We start from the raw sequence: 19,717 nt of genomic DNA on the forward strand, positions 1-19,717 counted from the left end.
TTTGATTCCCAACATCCCATATGGCTCCAAGTAATTCCTGAGTGAAGAACCAGGAGTAACCCTTGAGCATCGCTGGTTGTGACCCAAAAAGCAAAAAAATATATATATAAAAAATGTATCAGTTGGGCTAGTGCAATAGTACAGCGGGTAGGGTGTTTGTCTTGCATGTGGCTGACTGGGGTTTGGTCCCTGGAGCCCCATATGGTCCATGAAGCCACCAGGAATATATAACTGAGTGCAGAGCCAGAAGTAACCCTTGAGCACTGCCAAGTGTGGTCCACAAACCAAAAACCCAAACAACAAAAAATAAAACTCAGGTTTTTCAAAACACTCCAAAGGGGAATATGTATGCCCTGTACACTAGAGGACTTGAGTGTGATTCCCTAGCACCATATGGTTCCTGTACAAGGTAAGACCTCAAATCACCCCCGCACTAGTAGCATCATTGCACCTGAGCATCACCAGATCGCTAGGCCCAAGTACCAAATCTTGAGGCCCACACTGTAGGGCTGAGTACTACAGGAGTAATTCCTAGTTCCCCAGAACTCTGGAGGTTAAAAAAATTAGCAACCAAAAATCAACCAGTTTTGCCACAACCACTGTTAACACGTGGAATACATCCTTCCAAATAGCTTTTTTATATTGATAAACTTGTGAAATAATTTTGGAAGGGTTTTGTGGGCTCTAGCCAGTGGTGCTTGGGGGCTACAGCTTGATGCTCTGGGATTCCTAGTACTTGGGAGACTATGGGGTGCTGGGAATTGAACCCAGGGTTTCACGCATAAAAGGTCAAGTGCTCTAACACTGAGCCACATTCCCAACTCTCAAATAATTTTTATTTTGTTATTATTTTTTTTTTGCTTTTTGGGTCACACTCAGCAATGCACAGGGGTCACTCCTGGCTCATGTACTCAGGAATCACCCCTGGCAGTGCTCAGGGGACCATATGGGATGCTATCCCGGGTCGGCTGTGTGCAAGGCAAACGCCCTACCCGCTGTGCTATCGCTCCAGCCCCAACCCTCAAATAATTTTTAACTCATAAAATCCATGTCACTAAATCTAGTATTGTATGATCATTTCCAGTGAGTACATATTCCCCTGATCTGAATGGATCTGAATCTAGTCTCTTGAAATCCCCTATTTTGGGTCATTTAGGTTGTTTCTACTTTCTACTATTATGACACTTAAATGATCTTCACAGCACATATTTGGGAATATCCAACTGTTTGTCAGTTATGAATCATCCTCCTTTGGGTAACTGTTTAGTCAGAACCCTTGACTATATTTAAGGCCATGATAGCTACAGCTAGATATCCTTTTTCTCATTTTTTTTGGGGGGGAGTGGGGTTGGTCACAGCTGGCTATGCTTGGGGCTTACTCATAACTCTGCTATCAGGGATCACTCCTGGAAGAGCTCAAGGTGCCGTGAATTGAACCCAGTTCAGCCATGTGCAAGATAAGAACCCATCTTCTGTTCTATCTTTCCAGGCCTTATACATCCTTTCTTGCCATAACCAAACCAATGCTGCTTTGTTTCTTCTTTATATCTGCCTGTTAGATTGAAAAAATGCACGCCGCTGAAATTTTAATTTGTATTTATTTTAATTTATCAGCACGATTAGATCTGAAGTGCATAAAAACGGAGAGAGCAAGAAATAAAACAATTCTAAAACCTTTGCTGTAGAGTTCTTACCCGTGGATCTGTATCTTCCTCTTCCTCGTCAGGATTAAAGGCCTCAGCACAGACTGAATTTGCAGAGAGAAAAAAATAAAGAGAAAACTGAGTAAGAGCTTATGTGTGTTCATTTGACATCGTATAAGGTAGAAGGCAACCAATTTCAATTAAAACAATATTAGCATAAAAGGCTCAACCTGGAACAACATGTTAGTAATTTCTTATACAAGGGCTTAATGGCTCCAGGGTGAGATACAACAATCTTCACACACTTTCTTCTAAGGAAACCTTTTTATTCATTTTTAGAGAACTATTCATAACAAGCAAGACAAAATAAATTATTTAGAGCCTGCTATTGAGGTAGACTTGGGTAGTGGCTGGAAAAATTCGAAATAATGGGTGGTGGTAGGTGTAACGGTAGTTGGACCATATTCAAACACCAGTTTGAATACTGACTGCAATAAATTATTGTGAACAACCTTATAAAATAAAATTTAAATAATAAAAAAAAAACCTTATGTGTGCTTTTTTGTTTTTGGGCTACATCCAGTGATGCTCAGGGTTACTCCAAGCCTGGTACTCAGAAATTACTCCAGGCAGTAATCAGGATCATCTGGTATGCTGGAGATTGAATCTGGGTCGCCTGTGCCAGGCAAGAGTCTTACCCACTGTACTATCTCTCCAGCCCCTTATGAGTGAGTGCTTTCATTTTTTTTTCATTTTTTTTAAGTAAGCAAATTAAATTTCCTTTTATAAATATTTATTTGTAACATTTGTCCTTTTTTTTTTTAGGTGGGGGAGAGTGTGGGTTTCCTTATTCTCTGGCTCTGAAGGATAAATGAGCAATTCATCTCATATATTTTGGAATACTAATATAACAGGTTTAATCTGTTAGCCTTCAAATCTTTAGGTCAGCACTATGATTAAAACAAAAGATATTTTCATTGATTATTACTATACTTAAATCAGTGAAAACTATTTTTTCAAAACTGGCTTTTCAATTTGTCTCTTTTCTCTAATATTTTTTGGGGGTCCATGCCTGGTGTTCTCTGGGCTCACTTCTGGGTCTGTGCTCAGGGATCATTCCTGGTAGTGCTCAAGAGACTATATGTGGTACTGGTGATTGAACCATGAGTAAGCCCAAGAGTTGGCCAGGTGCAAGACAAGTACCTAAAATCCTGTACTACCTATTGCTCTGGCCCATCTCTGAAGTCAAATTCCTCTGCCCTTTTCCTCATTTAAATCTAACTTCTCTAATTCTTCTGGTCCTAATTTCAAATTTCCCCCCTCATTTTCTATATAAAATATGGAATGCAACATTTTAAAGTGCTTGACTGCTGTTTTTTATGGTTTTATACAGCAGGGACTCATCTCAATGTACAAGTTACCTCAAGAGGACTGAATCTATGATCTCCATACAGCCTCAAGAATGACAATGAGCAATAGTATAGTGGGAATGGTGTTTGCCTTGCCAACCTGGTTTCAGCCCCCAGAATCTCATATGGTCTCCCAACCACAGCCACGAGTAATTCCTGAGTGAAGAGCCAGGAATTAATAAACCATGAGCATAGCTGGGTGTGACCCAAAAAGAAAAAAAAATGACAATAAGGGACTGGAGAGACAGTACAGGGGGCAAGGCACTAACATTGCCAGCGGCTCACCTGGGTTCTATCATGGCCCCACATATGGTCCCCTGAGCTCTGCCAGTAGCGAACTCTGAGCACAGAGCAAAGAGAAAGCCTTGAACACTGCTGTGTGGCCCCCAAACAAAATAAAAACTATAACAACAAAAACCCCAAGAACAACACTGAGGGCTGAGAGATGTATAAGGAAAGGTAAGTGTGTGCCTTGCATGCAGCCCAGCCTGGTAGGATACCTGGCAAGCCAAGTATGTCAAGGGATCATGCCTGAGTACACAGCTAGGAAAAGCCCTTGAGCAGTGCTGTGTCTGGCTTAACACAGCACTTTCCCCCCACAAAATAGAACAAGTGTCTTTAGATGATTAAAATCTATTGACAATGAAGACTATAAATTTAGCATAGTCCCTTGGTTGAGGAAATTTATTTATTTAGCTTCTGGGGCCACAGTCAGCAATGCTCAAGGGTTACTCCTCACTCTGTACTCAGAAATCACTCCTAGAGGTGCACAGAATGGAGTGCCAGGAATGGAGTGCCGGGAATCAAAATCTGGTCAGCCACAAGCAAGGCTCTCCAGCCCCTGAGGAAATTAAATTTTACCACAGTTCTCCACCAGATGTCACTAGTAAGTAATATAAAAATACAAGCTGACAACAGAAATATCCAGAACAATTTCTTATTCCAAACTTAACTGGTACTTCCATTACCCAGAAATGTGAATCATTCAAATGTGTTTACGAGAACACCATTTAATTTCTATAAATAGTGTAGTTGTTGGTCACAGATCTATGTCCCTGTGTTGCTCTTCAGATTCATGGGGTATATTAGCTTGAACTGCAGTAATAAAGTAACAGGGACTGCTCGGTTTCAACAGCAAATTTATTATATCACAGTTCTTGGACTAAAGTCTAAAAGTAAGGTATTGGCAACTTTGTTCCTCCTGAGGCCCCTTGTCTTGACTTGCATGCAGACAGCTGTCTTCTCCTAGTGTTCTCATTTGGTTCCGGGTGTGCCTTCCTGATATCTTTTTCTCTGCTTATAAGGACACCAGTCCTGAATTAGGATTCCACCCTAATGACCTCACTTAATCTTAATTACCCCGAAATATGTGTGGATAAACATATTTTATTTTACAAAGCTGGCCAATGGTATGATTTCGGTGATATCAAACAGAGATGGGTTGGGTAGGGAAATAGCTGGTTCTTTGAAAAGACCCACTTTCTCTATTAGTTTAACGCTCATTCAATTCCTATCTTTTTATTTCAGTTATTTTGCTCTGAATGTGTAAGGACAACAACAAAATAACCCAACAACAAAATTTTTGCATACCTGGTTCAGTGAACAATTTTAATGTTTTTTATTAAAGGTTGTAAAATCAAGAACAGTTTTATAGTTTTTCTGTATGTAGTTGTTACATGTTGAGTAAAAGAAATGAATCCTAGTTTTCCAAGTGAAGCATTTTGTTATTTAAATAACTTCCTTAAAACGAAAAAGGGGGGCTGGAGCAATAGCACAGCGAGTAGGACGTTTGCCTTGCATGCAGCCAACCCGGGTTCGATTCCCAGCATCCCATATAGTCCCCTGAGCACCGCCAGGAGTAATTCCTGAGTGCATGAGCCAGGAGTAAACCCTGTGCATCGCTGGGTGTGACCCAAAAAGCAATAAATAAATAAAATGAAAAATGTTTTTAAAGACTGAACCCAGGTCTCCCGCATGCAAGTAATACATTTTACCCTGGGACCAGATTTATTTATGGCTATATCGTATTCTACTCTTTTTTGCTTTTTGGGTCACACCTGGAGATGCACAGGGGTTACTCCTGGCTCTGCACTCAGGAATTACTCCTGGCAGTGCTCAGAGGACCATGTGGAATGCTGGGAATCAAATCCCGTTTGGCTGCGTGCCAGACAAACACCCTACCTGCTATGTTATCATTCCAGTCACCCTATACTGCATTTTCTTTAACCATTCATCCATGAATGAATGTTTAGGCTGCCTGCATATCTTTTTGTTTGGGGGGTGGGGTTGGGGTCACACCCAGAGGTGCTTAGATGCTACTCTTAGTTCAGTGTTCAGCTCCTGGTGGTACTTAGAAGACATGGTAGTGCTGGGCATTGAAACCAGGCCTCCTACATGCAAGGCATATGCTCAGCCTTCTGAGCTATCCGCAGCTATCTGTCTATCTTAACTATTGCCAAGTAATACTGCAACCAGTAAGTAAATAGCTGCAGATAACTTTTTAAGTCAGTGCTTTCAGTTACTTTGGATAAATAACCAGAAGTAGAATTGTTGGATCATTGCTAATAGTTGTATTTTAATTTTTTTAATTTATTTTTTGGTTTTGGAACCATACCCAGCAGTGCTGGGGGCTCCTTGGGTGATGGAGATCACTGCCAGCAGAAATCATGAAGTATGAAGGATACAACCTAGGACTTGCACATACAAAGCATGGACTCCAGCCTTTGAAACCATCTCTCTGGCCCTATTTTTAAAATTACCGTTACTGGGGCTGGAATGATAGCACAGCAGGTAGGGCGTTTGCCTTGCACGCAGCCAACCCGGGTTCGAATCCCAACATCCCATATAGTCCCCTGAGCACCGCCAGGAGTAATTCCTAAGTGCAGAGCCAGGAGTGACCCCTGAGCATCGCCAGGTGTGACACAAAAAGCAAAAAAAATATAAATAAAATAAAATAATTGTTGTTATTATTATTGATAGTACAGTGGGTAAGACATTTGCCTTGCACATGACCGATCCAGGATTGATTCCTGGCATCCGATATGGTCCTACGAGGAGTGATTCCAGAGTGCGGAGTCAGAAGTAACCACTGAACACTGCTTCAAGTACTCACCAGTATTTTATTTTATTTTTGCTTTTTGGGTCACACCCGGCGATGCACAGGGGTCACTCCTGGCTCATGCACTCAGGAATCTCCCCAGGTGGTGCTCAGGGAACCATATGGGATGCTGGGAATCGAACCCGGGTTGGCCGCGTGCAAGGCAAACGCCCTACCCGCTGTGCTATCGCTCCAGCCCCAGTGTATTTTTTTAAAGTAGTGATTGTAACAAGTATGAGACTTATTGTGGCTTTTATTTACATTTCCCTGATAATAATTAGAACATTTTTCATATATGTCAATCACTTTTATATCTTTAAAAAATGTATTCATAGACTATGTTCACTTTTTCTAAAATTTATTTTTATTTTTTAAATTTTTTTAATTTTGGGTCATACCTGATGATGCACAGGGGTTAATCCTGGCATTGTACTCAGGAATTACTCATGGCGGTTCTCAGGGGACCATATGAGATGCTGGGAATCGAACCTGGGCTGGCCACGTGCAAGGCAAACACCCTACCCACTGTGCTATTGCTCCAGCCGCTGTGTTCACTTTTTTAATTGCTTTCTTTACCTATTGAGTTATGTATTCTTTACATATTTTGGATACTAACCCCTTGTCAGATAATATGATGCAAATATTTTCTCCCATTTGGTAGGCACACTTTTCATTTTATTGCTTAGTTCTTTTGCTATGAAGAGATTTTTTTACTCTATACAATCTCACTTGTTTATTCATTTGTAGCCTCTGCTTTTGGAGCAAGATAAAGATTCATCATAAAGGGGCTTGGGACACAGTTTAGTGATTAGTGTAAGAGTGCGTACTTCTGCATGTGTGAGGCCTTACATTCCTTTCCCCTCCTTTTTGTTATATTAAGCAACAACTAGCAGTGTTCAGGAACTAATTCTGGGGGGTGAGGGGGGGTTCTCCAGAGAATCATGCTAGGAAACCATGCACTGGGCCTCCTGCATGCAAAACATGTGCTCCAGCCTTCAAGCAATCACTCCAGCCTGTCTTCTTCCACAAATTTACTTCTTCAGGTTTTACATACAAGTTTCCAATCCATTTTCAATTTATTTTTGTGTAATAATTACCTCTTTAAAGATTCGTTTCTGTGGTTGGAGAGAGCAAGTTGGTAGGGCCCTTGCTTTGCATACAACCAACACGGGTTTGATTCCTGGCATCCCACATGGTCCACTGAGTACTAACAGGAGTAAATCCTGAGTGCAGACCTAGGAGTAACCCCTGAGCATCACTGGGTATGATCCAAAACCAAAAAAAGTTTTTAAAAAATTAAAAGCTTTATTTTTTGAATACAATCACACTAGAGTTAGATATCAACATATAAATCTGAGGGGGGCAGAAACATGAGCACAAAAATGTATAAATCTGTAACTGTACCCTCATGTTGACTCACTAATTAAAAATAAACTATTAATTTAAAAAATAAATAAATCTGAGGGGGGCATAATCCAGTTTGAGTGAGTCTGGGTTTCTAAATCATCTTAAGCACTGCTTTTAATAATTACAGCCAAAGATAGCTATGGGTGAAAAAATACTACATACTGTGAAAGACTATAAAGATACAGTGTTTATGTACACTGTACATTGAGAGCCTTAGATGTAAATGGCAGAACAAACTAATGAAGAGTACCATGTAGAAATTAGTGACCAATGGCACCAGATTCTTAGCAAAAAATTCTGCTGACTGTGTCACAGCCATCACTCAGGTATTTGCCGCTTAAATGCTCAACAACACATATGTTTATGATTAGTGAGCTCTGAAGTTTCGATATGTATTTAAGGGTTGGTTCTTTTTTTATTTCTTGAGCAGTAATGTTTTATAATAAAATCAGACGAACACTTCAAACTCAAAGACAGCTAACATTAATTCAGGACTATTTGGAGAAAGGTACCTTTAAAGATTTTGAGTTCTTGTCAACGTTATTTACCATCAGTTGTACAGACTGTTCTGTTAGAATTTAGAACTTGGAAGACATGTCTTTTCAATTTTAGTGCTAATCAAGGATGAGAAAACATCAAGGAAGGGAAGAGTCTGTTTTTGAAGCTATACACTGGGGTTTCAGTCTGGACCCATCCACCAATCACCCACTACTTCTTTCCTTTGTCTATTTCTTGGTTTTGGGGTCACACCCAATGGTGTTCAGGACTTACTACTAGTACTGAACTCAGGTCACTCTTGATGGGCTCAGGGGGACATATGGGATGCCAGGGATTGAACCCTCAATAGCTGCATGCAAGCTAAATGCCCTACCCACTGTACTATCACTCCAGCCTCCACCCACTAATTTTTGATGTTGCTGATTCTTGGTCTTGTCACGAAGATAACATATTAGAACTATTTAAAGGATTAATAACAAGAGTTAATTTAAAACACTGGGTTCACATGAGATACTCAATAGCTACTAGCTCTCCTATGCTGATTTATGTTATAGGTTATTTTTCAGACAGACTTAGACCATGTCAGAATCTCTTTCTCTATCTCTCTTACCAATCTTATTATTATTATTTGCAGGGGGAAGGGGCACACCAGGCAGTGCTGAGGAGCTATTCCTCACTCTGCTCAGGAATGAACCCGAGCATTCTCAGGGACCCTATGTGATGAAGGGAACTCAACTCAGGTCAACCATATGCAAAGACCTATCTTGTCTCTCCAGCCCATCCCCAATCTTATTTTATCTCCTTTCCTTCAGACCAGTCAGGTTCAGATCAAAACCCTGTAAGTCTTTAATATAGTCCTTCTACCTGGAATGCATAAATCCTGGTATAAGCCAAGTATTAACCAGGATCTTTAACTTCTAGTTCAATTTACGCCTCATTCTAAGAAGTAATTATTGATTTTTTTTCTACCTACAGTAATTACTGATTTCCTGCCTTTCATCTCTTCATTTATCCATCAATGAAAAATACTCTCTTCCTGAAAGGGAACTAGAAAATATATATGATAAAAGAAACAGCAAAGGGTTAGAGAGATATACAGCAGATAAGGTTCATGTGACCAATCTGCATTTTATTCCCAGCAACCCACATGGTCCCCAGAGTCCTGTCAGGTGTGATCCCTGAGTGCAGAGGCAGGAGTAAGTCCTGAGTACTGCTGGGTGTGGCCCAAAAATCAAATAAAAAAAAAGAAAAAAGCAAGGAGGGAAGCAAGCAAGCAAGCAAGCAAGCAAGTAAGCAAGAAAAAGAAAGAAAGAAAGAAAGAAAGAAAGAAAGAAAGAAAGAAAGAAAGAAAGAAAGAAAGAAAGAAAGAAAGAAAGAAAGAAGGAAAGAAAGAAGGAAGGAAAGAGAGAGAGACAAAGAAACAATGAGCATAAGAAAAAATTTTTAAAAAATAGGCCAAGTATGTGTGGGGTACATGTGTGTGTTTAGGAAAGAATAATTTTATTTAAAACATTTCATTGCATTTCCCTAATGATTATTTTAAAACATATTTATTTCCCTGCCATTCCCTTTCACTGGTATTGCTGCTGCTGTTTTGATGACTAGGAGTTGCACACAGGCTTGACACGTGCTTGCCAGGTTTGATAGCACTGAGAGTCTACTTAATGTTAATAGGCATGTTTATCCATCAGCAGAGCTGTGTATTTTCTTAATCAAGTATAGTTATGTAGTGGTGCAGTAAGTGTAGAGTTAAGTAAGAGTTAGGTTTTGCTAAGTAACTTAAAAGAAAAAAAAAACTATTGAGGTTATGTGCCAAGGAGTGGTTATAATCACTCAACAAGGAATTGAAGGTTAGTAAAGAAAAGAGGAACAGTTAAAAGGCAGCAGGATCAGTGAGTTGTCAGGGCTGGTGGACGTCATAAAAGGTGCTGAGAAAACAGCAGATAGGGAAGTTGAAGGAGACTATGGTCAATGAGAGTATGGAAAATTGTAGTTTTTGACATAACTCACCAAGAATATGTAAGTGACTGAAGTATGGTAAAAAACAAGATTCTTGGGGTTGCTTTTCAAGCTTGTGTTCTTCTTTGAACATATATCTCACTTCCTTGTCTCTGTATTTATTTGCTTATTTCCACCCTAAAGAAGCACGTGTTCTCTCCTGAACATGCATGCACTTCCCCTCCTCTTCTCTCTTCTCACATCTTTTTTTTTTGGGGGGGGGGTCACACCCGGCGATGCACAGGGGTTACTCCTGGCTCATGCACTCAGTAACTACTCCTGGCGGTGCTCGGGGGACCATATGGGATGCTGGGATTCGAACCCAGGTCGGCCGCATGCTATTGCTGTGCTATTGCTCCAGCCCCCTCACATCTTTTTAAGCAAGGTTCGTTCAAAAAAGACTACCTTGCTTCACAAGAAAAAAGTGAAAAGAGGAGCTGGAGCGATAGCACGGTGGGTAGGGCATTTGCCTTGCACGCAGCCAACCCCGATTCGATTCCCAGCATCCCATATGGTCCCCTGAGCACTGCCAGGAGTAATTCCTGAGTGCATGAGCCAGGAATAACCCCTGTGCATCGCCGGGTGTAACCCAAAAAGCAAAAAAAAAAAAAAAAAAGGGAGGAAGGAAGGAGGGAGGGAGGGAGGGAAGGAAGGAAGGAAGGAAGGAAGGAAGGAAGGAAGGAAGGAAGGAAGGAAGGAAGGAAGGAAGGAAGGAAGGAAGGAAGGAAGGAGACAAGATTCTTGGAGGAGAGAAAGTCAAGGAATAGGAGGACCTATTACTGCAGAGATTATCTATATGGAAATCAGAAGAAATAATCCAAGTATTATCAGATGACTAAAACAAGGAGGTACAACAACTGGTGGAATAATGTGAGGCTTGAAGCAGAGATATTAGTGAAGTATGAGAGAGTAGGCTGGAAGTAGCAATGAGAAGCAAAGTGGACAAATATTTCTTATCAGGATTATAAGGAAGATGAAAGAAAAAACTGCCAATAGAGGCCTGGAGCAATAGCACTGAGGGTAGGGCGTTCGCCTTATAACCCTAACAGGGTTATAAAGAAAATGAAAGAAAAAAACTGCCAATAGGATTCTGGAGCGATAGCACAGCAGGTAGGGCATTTGCCTTGCATGTGGCCGACATGGGTTCGATTCCCAGCATCCCATATGGTCCCCCGAGCATTACTCAGGAGTAATTCCTGAATGCATGTGCCAGGAGTAACCCTTGTGCATCACTGGACGTGACCCAAAAAAGCAAATAATAATAATAATAATAAAAATAAAGTTAGCTATTACTACAGACTGCTTTCTCTCTTCAACAATCATTTTTCAGTCTTTAAAATATTTTCTTTCCACTTTTTCTTTTGATTTTCAGACCACACCCAGCAGTGCTCAGAGTTTATTTCTGGCTCTATGGCTCAGGATCACTCTTGTTGGCCCTTGGGGGACCATATGAAGTGCCAGGACCTTAACAGGGGTTAGCTGTATGCAGTGCAAGCACCTTAACCCCTGCAATATCTCTCCTGACACATTTTTTTTGGTGGGGGTGGGGGAATGGGCAGCGGCAGGGGGATTCTTAAGCAATGTTCACTCCTAAGGACAACCAGACAGTTCAATGCTCAGTCTTGGCAACATGATGCTACTTGCCCCAATAGTGCCGGGGTCATCAGGGTCATACCTGGTAGTGCTGCAGGGGCCATGCAGTGCTAAGGATCAACCTTGGGGCCTCTTGAATGCAAGGTACGTACTCCAGTTCTTTAAGCTATCTCCTTGTCCCCTAAATAATTTTTCACTTAACATTTGAATAGTATTAAAAATTTTAAATCTCAAATAAGATTACAATGGCTAAGGGGGGAGGGATACTACATCTCTGAATTCTACACAGAGTTCAAGACTGAACTGCACAGACAGTTCAAGAAACAATTCATGAACTAACAATACCTGTTGCCTCTGAAATATATGTCATTATGTGCTCCATCTTCCAGAAGTCCTATTTTGCTAAAGGATAATAGCAATTATTGGGTATGAAAGGGTTTAGCACAGGGATAAACAGAACAGAAATGAGTCCTTTTTCTTTTTTTGGGGAAGCAGGCTTTTTGAGTGACACCCAGGGATGCTCAGGGTTTACTCCTTGCTCTGTACTTAGGCTGTGCTAAAGGAACCATATGGGATGCCAGGGATTGAATCCGGGTGGGTTACGTGCAAGGCAAACTCCCTACCCACTGTACTATCACTCTGGCCTCCAGGAATGAGTCTTATGCCAACATAAATGAGCAGATTGTTTCAAAGAAAATGATTGGAGAACCACAGCCATACCAAGTAATAGGTTATAGGATCATTATAAAATCAAGAAATCTTCCCAGAACAAGGGGATATCAAAGAATGATGTGACATATATAGCTACCATAAAGTTTTATGGAACATTCCAACTTGAAAGCCAAATAAATTCTAAATGTATCTGAAAGGTAAAACTTTTTTTCTTTTGGGCAACACCCAGTGTTGCTCAGGGGTCATTCCTAGAGGGACTCAGGGGACTCATGAGGAGCTGAGGATTGAAGCCGGATCAGTCATGTGGAAGGCAAATGCTTTACCTGCTGTACTCTTTCTCCTCATGACATACTCAACGTTTAATAAGTATTTACTCAGTGCCTGCTCTGTACCAGGCTGTAATGTACTAGTCACATATTAACTTATTTTAGTTAAGTACAAGTAGCAAAATTAAAGCAAGTAGCCCAGCCAACCTGGAAAACTTTGCATTAAAAACTTGAAAAGTTGGAGCCACAGGCTATAGAGGTAGTACAGTGGGGTAGTGTTTGCTCAGCACGCAGCTGACCCAGGTTTGATCCCCAGCATCCCATATGATCCCCCAAGACCTGTCACGAGTAATCTCAATGTATAGAGCCAGAAGTAAGTCCTGAGCAAAGAAAAAACTATGGAGAGCTGAAAAAATGATTTAAAGGGCTGGAACACAAGGGTTTGCTTTGTACGTGTCTGACTTGGGTTCTATCCCCAGTACCCTATAAAGTCCCCTGAGCCTGCCAGGAGTGATCCTTGAGCTCAGCCAGGAGCAAGCCCTGAGCACTGTTTGCTGTGGCTCAAACATAAATTTAAAAAATAAGCCATAATAGATAAGTAGAAAAATATCATTAGGGGTTGGAGCGATAGCACAGCGGGTAGGGCGTTTGCCTTGCACGCGGCCGACCCGGGTTCTAATCCCAGCATCCCATATGGTCCCCTGAGCACCGCCAGGGGTAATTCCTGAGTGAAGAGCCAGGAGTAACCCCTGTGCATTGCCGGGTGTGACCCAAAAACAAAAACAAAATATATCATTAAATCAATTTCACACATAAAAATACTTTTCCTTCATTTGGGTATTTCATTTTTGTTAATAATCAAAGAAATGCCATTTAAATCTGAGGTGCAACTTTACATCATCAAAATAAAAGGAGTAAGCATATTCACAATAGTAAGATGATGGTGGAAAAGGGTATCTTTCTCCCCTAAGCCTATTCTATAGACTATATCTTTAAAAGTAACAGGAAAAAAAATAAAATAGAAGGCAGTGTTTAGTCCTTGACATGAGAATACCACTCCTAACTCTGTAACTGAGGAAATGATTTTAAAAGTTCCAAAATATATACAAAAAAGTTAATATCCATATTATCTGGAGCATCAGAAAGAAATGAAAAGGAGTTTTTAGAAGCTATAAATCTTTAAGAATGACTTTCTTAGTGATCCCTTCTCTAATCCATCTGCTCTCAGTGTTTGTGTTGCAAGCCATAATGCCCAAAAGTAGAGAGTATGGGGAATACTGTCTGCCATGGAGGCAGGGGGAGGGTGGGAAAGGGAGGGTATACCAGGGATATTGGCGGTGAGGAATGTGCACTGGTGGAGGGATGAGTGTTTGATCATTGTGTGATTGTAACCCAAACATGAAAGCTTGTAACTATCTCACAGTGATCCAATAAAATTTAAAAAAATTTAATGACATTAAACAAATTACAGCTATGTGATTAATTTTACATAATTTAAAATAATTACATAAAAATATGTACATATCATGTCCCTAGTACGCATATGGTATCCAGAGCACTGCAAAGGATCACTTCTGAGCAGAGAAAGGAATAGCTCCTGAGCACCACTAGTATGGTGAACCCCCCAATAAATAAAAATTAATATGGTATATTAAAAATAAAAATATGTACATATATACACAAAACTTGAAGCATAATGAAGAATCACAGTTAATCACAGAAGAATCAGTTAATTCTTGTAATATTATGTAATATTAAGTTACCTTTTAATGTGAAAAATCAACTTTTATTTAAGACAACCCTAACTTAAAATAGTACTTTAGCAGTGTATTATGAAAGAGACACATACCTGACACTCGCCGATCATATCTGCTAGGAATTGGAACTGCAAAACAAAGAAGCAGCAATATTAGTCATTATTATCACATAATCCCCAATTATTATCAACCCTTTTTTATAAAAATCTTTGACAATTAGAGCTAAAAACTTCAATAACAAGTGGTAGGTCAGTTCCTAGTTTTTTATATCAGTATGATATAAATTTATACCGTACTGCTATACTGGGGGAGGGTGAGAGCCCTCCCCTCCCCAAGGGACCCAGCCCCGCAGCTGACCTCCACAGCCCAAGCACAGCCATGCTCCAGGCCGCTTTCCACATGCTGGGGCTGAGCCTCAGGCATGAGTGAAGTCATATGGAACCCAGGTAATGCTGAACTTTGTGACCTTGGACCCTGGGCTCAACAAGACCGGGGAGCAGAGATCCTCTGCCTGCTTCCCCAGTCTCCGGTGGCCCAGGGTTCACGCACATAAGCCACCTCCTGCCGGCGCCTGATAATCTCCTCATCAGTCAACGACCAGAACTCACAGCTGCTTCTCCCATAAGGGAGCATAAAATGAGGCCCCATAACCATGCCACTGGACTCCGCGCCAGGCTGTTTTCATTCAGGGCACCCCAGAGGGGGACGGATGAGAATCCTCCCTGACACAAGGGACCCCAGCGACATATCATAATGCACTCCCTACTCATTTTCCATAATTACCACACGATATTTGATTGGAGGCAAGATGGCGCCAATACCACCCAAACCCCTCGCGCTCTCCAAAACCCTGCTCACCATCTCACAGACAACGCGAGGCACAGCATGCCAGGCATGGAACTCTACGTGTGATCCCTGCTGGAACTCTACACGTGATTCCTTATGGACATCACCGGCTGTTTTGCAAGATTTGGACAGAATGGCATCAGTGGGGCATGGAGAAACTGCGGCAGTGGCCAAATTGCACCACCATTTCCTGCGGCCAGGCCAAATTGCAGCGCTGTCGGACATAGAGCCATGGCAGCAGTGCGTGCAGTGTCTCATCCACTTCAGGGTGCTGTTAGCCAACCACCGGGTGACTTGGTACTTAGTGCAGGTGTTCGCCTGCCACAGACCCTCTGTGATGGGGTCCTGCTCTGCCAGCTGCTCAACAACCTCCGGCATACTCCATCAACCTCAAGGAGATCAACCTGAGGCCACAGATGTTCCAGGTGCTGACCAGACACACAAGCAGGTGCGTATTTGTCAGTGTGCAGATCGTTACAACATACCAGTCGACCAAAAGCTTACATTCGGTAGACTGGGAACACCTATAAAGGCAATTAGAGGCCGCCCCAAAAGCCTCCATTCCTCTCAGAGAGCCTGGCAAGCAACCGAGAGTATCCCACCTGCACGGCAGAACCTGGCAAGCTACCCATGGCATACTCGATATGCCAAAAACACTAACAACGACAGTCCTCATTCCCCTGATCCTGAAAGAGCCCCCAATATGCAATTAGGCTACACTAGCACATAACAGGGACGAATAGAGACGTTACTGTCACCTGCTTGAGCAAATCAATGAACAACGGGATGACAGTGATACAGTGGTACTGCTGTACTATCACTCTGGACTCTTCTTTACTGTTGTTTGTTTTGTTTTTAATGTAATCCCCAGAACTGCTAAATAGCTTACAAATTTCATTATAAGTCAAAGATGTGATTCAGTGAAAGAACAACTACCTCCATGTATAAGGCCCTGGGTATGATCCCAGCATTTCCCAAAATAGATAAATTTCATTAAAAATAATTTAGGGGCTGGAGCAATAGCATAGCAGGTAGGGCATTTGCCTTGCATGCAGCCGACCCAGGTTCGATTCCCAGCATCACATATAGTCCCCCAAGCACCGCCAGGAGTAATTTCTGAGTGCATGAGCCAGGAGTAACCCCTGTGCATCGCCGGGTGTGACCCAAAAAGCAATAAATAAATAAATAAATAAATAAAAATAATTTAATGGGAGCCAGAACGATAGTATAGCTGGTAGAGCTTTTGTCTTGCACACAGCTGACCTGAGTTTAATCCCCAAAATCCCATATGGTACCCCCAGCACTGCCGGAAGTAATTTCTGAGTACAGAACCAGGAGTAACCCCTGATCAACACCAGGTGTGACGCTCAAAAAGTTAAAAAAAAAAAAAAGAGGGAGTTAAGAGAGATGGCTCAGAGTTGGTATACATATTTTGTATGTAGGATCCTGTGTTCTATACTTGGCACCACATAATTACCTTGGCACCACCAGGTCAACTCCTGAGCACCTTGGTAGGAATGACCTCAAGCACCATTGGGTGTACACTCCAATGACTTAATGATGAACAATAAAAGTTAATTATGAACAAATGAAAAAAAATTATTAAATTCTATTCACCCTCGATATGGGAAAGTTTTTTCCTTGTCCACAATAGGTATACTAATCATAAAAATGTACCATACATGTTTTCTTAATTTTTTAAATCTTTTTTCATGTCTTTATTTCCCAAATTTTATTTTATGAAATCACCATGAGTTACAAAGTTACTCGTAGTTGAGTTTTTAACATTCAATGTTCCAACACCCTGCCACCAGTGTCAACTTCCCTCCACAAATGTTTTCAGGTTCCCTATCCTACCTCCCACCCCCTTTTTCACATCTTTAGGTTAGAAAAAAATTTCTCTTTGTGATTTTTCTACTTTCCATCTATAATTTCTTATGCTTTATAATTACCTAAGTCCTTACTATTATTTGTGAGATGTCATTCTCACTATCAGCCAAATTATTATTTTAATAATTTGGTTTTTTGTCTGTTTTGGAAGCCACATCAGTGGCTCAGGAATACTCCCAGCTCTGTGCTAAGGAGTTACTCCCTGCAGTGTTCAGGAACTATGTGATGCCAGGAATGGAATCTGGCCTTCCACATGTGATATACTCAGCTCGTTAAGCTATCTCTCCAATAGTGAAAATGTTGCTTTAATTTGTAACCTGTAATACTTAATCAAATTTTGTTTTGGTTTATTTTTTAGGTCACATCTAGTGGTTCTCAGGTTTGCCACTGTTCTCAAGGGTCACTCCCCGGCAATGCTCAGGGGACCATAAGCAGTGCCAAGGACAGAATCGGGTCAGCCATGAACAGTAAAGAGCCTTAACCCCTGTACTATCTCCCTGGCCCCTAATCAATATTCATCTTTAATTCTCCAAAACAGAAATGTGAGGATAAGTTAAAATATGCTGAAAATGGCCAGGGTTGAAGTTCAGTGGCTGAGCACTTGCCTTCAATATGAGAAGCCCTGGATTCAATCTCTGGCATCACCAAGAAAAAAAACAAGTTGAAGATGGGTCAGAGTATGAAACTTGATCTGAAGAGATAATACAGGGGTAAGGTGCTTGCCTGGCACACGACCAACCCCAGTTCAATTCTCCAGCTCTACATATGGTCCTCCTGGCTCCTCCAATGATCCCTGAGCAAAGAGGCAAAAGTGAGCAGTGAACACTGTTTATGTGCCTCTCCCCACAAAAAAAAAAGAAAAAAAAAAGGAGGGAAGGAAGGAAGGAAGGAAGGAAGGAAGGAAGGAAGGAAGGAAGGAAGGAAGGAAGGAAGGAAGAAAAGAAAGGAAAAGAAAAATATGAAACTCAACAAAAGTGAGGCCTCTGAAACAAAAATAGATCCAGAAAGGTAGCAACCACTCATTCATCATAATATGAACAGAATCATCTTTATGCATAATGTGAGTCAAAGTCATATCATAGGAGCAAACAGGCAAAATGTAAAAAAAAAAAATCCAAAAAACCAGCCATCATTATTAATAAAAAACAACCTATAATAGTCCCTTCTCCTCTTCCTCAATGAAAGAGGGGAAAAATTAAAATAAATCCCCCTGCATGGTGAAGCAACACCACAAGTATTAAAAAAAAAAAAAAGACTGGTGGGCACATTTGGTGGTGATGATGTGCAGTGACTTTGTACAACAAAAGCCCATAAGTGTAACACTACTGTAACTGTGTTACCTAAACTACAAGAAAAATTAAAAAACAAATCCACCAGCCAGCGAAGATAGATACTATTAAAGACAGAAAGGATACCTAGTAGATATCAAGCACTATTATAGACAAGTTAGAAGACACTAATCAACAAAAGATCTGATTTCTTGGAGCTTATATTCTAATTTGTGGAGAACAGGGAAGTTTCCTTTGATTTCCTGAAATATATGAGCCTGTCACTCAAGACAGATGAAATGTACATTGGCTTAAGCCCTCACTGAAGGCCTTATGAAACTTCAGTAATTAAAGCCCAACACTATGTATAAAATTATAAAATACATAATGAAACAATTAGCAGTGGGAGCTATCAGGAAATAAATCAAATAAAGAGTTTGAAAATAGTATTAAATAATTATAAGATATGACAGTATGCTTAAAAAAAGCCATAGAAGATGAAGCCAAAAGTATAAAGAGAAGACACAATTAAAACAACCAAAAATCTTAAATCTTCAACTTATTAAGGTTATTTACTTGTAGCTCAGTAATACAGTACATACTTTGCATGTGTGAGACCTTGGGTTCAATACCTGGCACTGTCATCCTGTTGCTCATCAATTTGTTCGAGCCGGCACCAGTAACTGTCTCTCATTGTGAGACTTATTGTTACTGTTTTTGAATATGCCATTGGTAGCTTGCCAGGCTCTGCCGTGCGGGAGCGATACTCTCGGTAGCTTGCCGGGCTCTCCGAGAGGGGCAGAAAAATCGAACATGGGTCGGCCTCGTGAAAGGCGAATGCCCTACCGCTGTGCTATCGCTCCAGCCCAATCCCTAACACTAACAAAAAAAAAAAAAAAAAGAAAGAAAACCAAAACAATTTCTTTTTTAAAAAAATCACTTAGCAACCCCCTGGAAATACATTTTTGTTTTATTTGGGGACCACACCCAGCAATGCTCAGGGGTTACTCCTGGCTCTGAACTTATGAGTTACTCCTGGTGGGCTCAGGGAACCATATGGGATGCCAGGGATCAAAACCGGTCAGTCACATATGAGGCAAGTGCCCAGCTATACATCTCTCCGGCTTTCAAAAGCCATATTCTGTAAGCAAACAAACAGAAAGCAGGGGCCAAAGCAGTAATATAGCAGGTAGGGTGTATGCCTTGCATGTAGTTAACCCAGGTTTGATCCCTGGCATCCCTTATGGTTCCCCAAACCCTGCCAGGAGTAATTCCTGAGGAGAGCCAGGATCTACTCCTAAGCACCACTGAATGTGCTCCAAAACAAAACAACAAAACAGAAAGCCTCCCCCAATTGCACGTGAGGCTACTAC

General features: G+C 41.1%; 1 protein-coding gene across 1 annotated transcript in view; it reads right to left on the minus strand.

Annotated features, from left to right (window-relative positions):
• The window catches only part of PRKAR2A (protein kinase cAMP-dependent type II regulatory subunit alpha), a 93,149-nt gene that overhangs the window by 32,403 nt on the left and 41,029 nt on the right, over window positions 1–19,717 (minus strand). The window contains exons 2-3 of the mRNA XM_055134325.1: window positions 14,433–14,468; window positions 1,695–1,747 (exon numbers count right to left, since the gene is read on the minus strand). Coding sequence (XP_054990300.1) covers window positions 1,695–1,747; window positions 14,433–14,468 — 89 coding nt within the window. The remainder of the gene's footprint in view (window positions 1–1,694; window positions 1,748–14,432; window positions 14,469–19,717) is intronic.

This window comes from Sorex araneus, chromosome 4 (genome assembly GCF_027595985.1).
Source record: "Sorex araneus isolate mSorAra2 chromosome 4, mSorAra2.pri, whole genome shotgun sequence".
Taxonomy (NCBI): domain Eukaryota; kingdom Metazoa; phylum Chordata; class Mammalia; order Eulipotyphla; family Soricidae; genus Sorex; species Sorex araneus.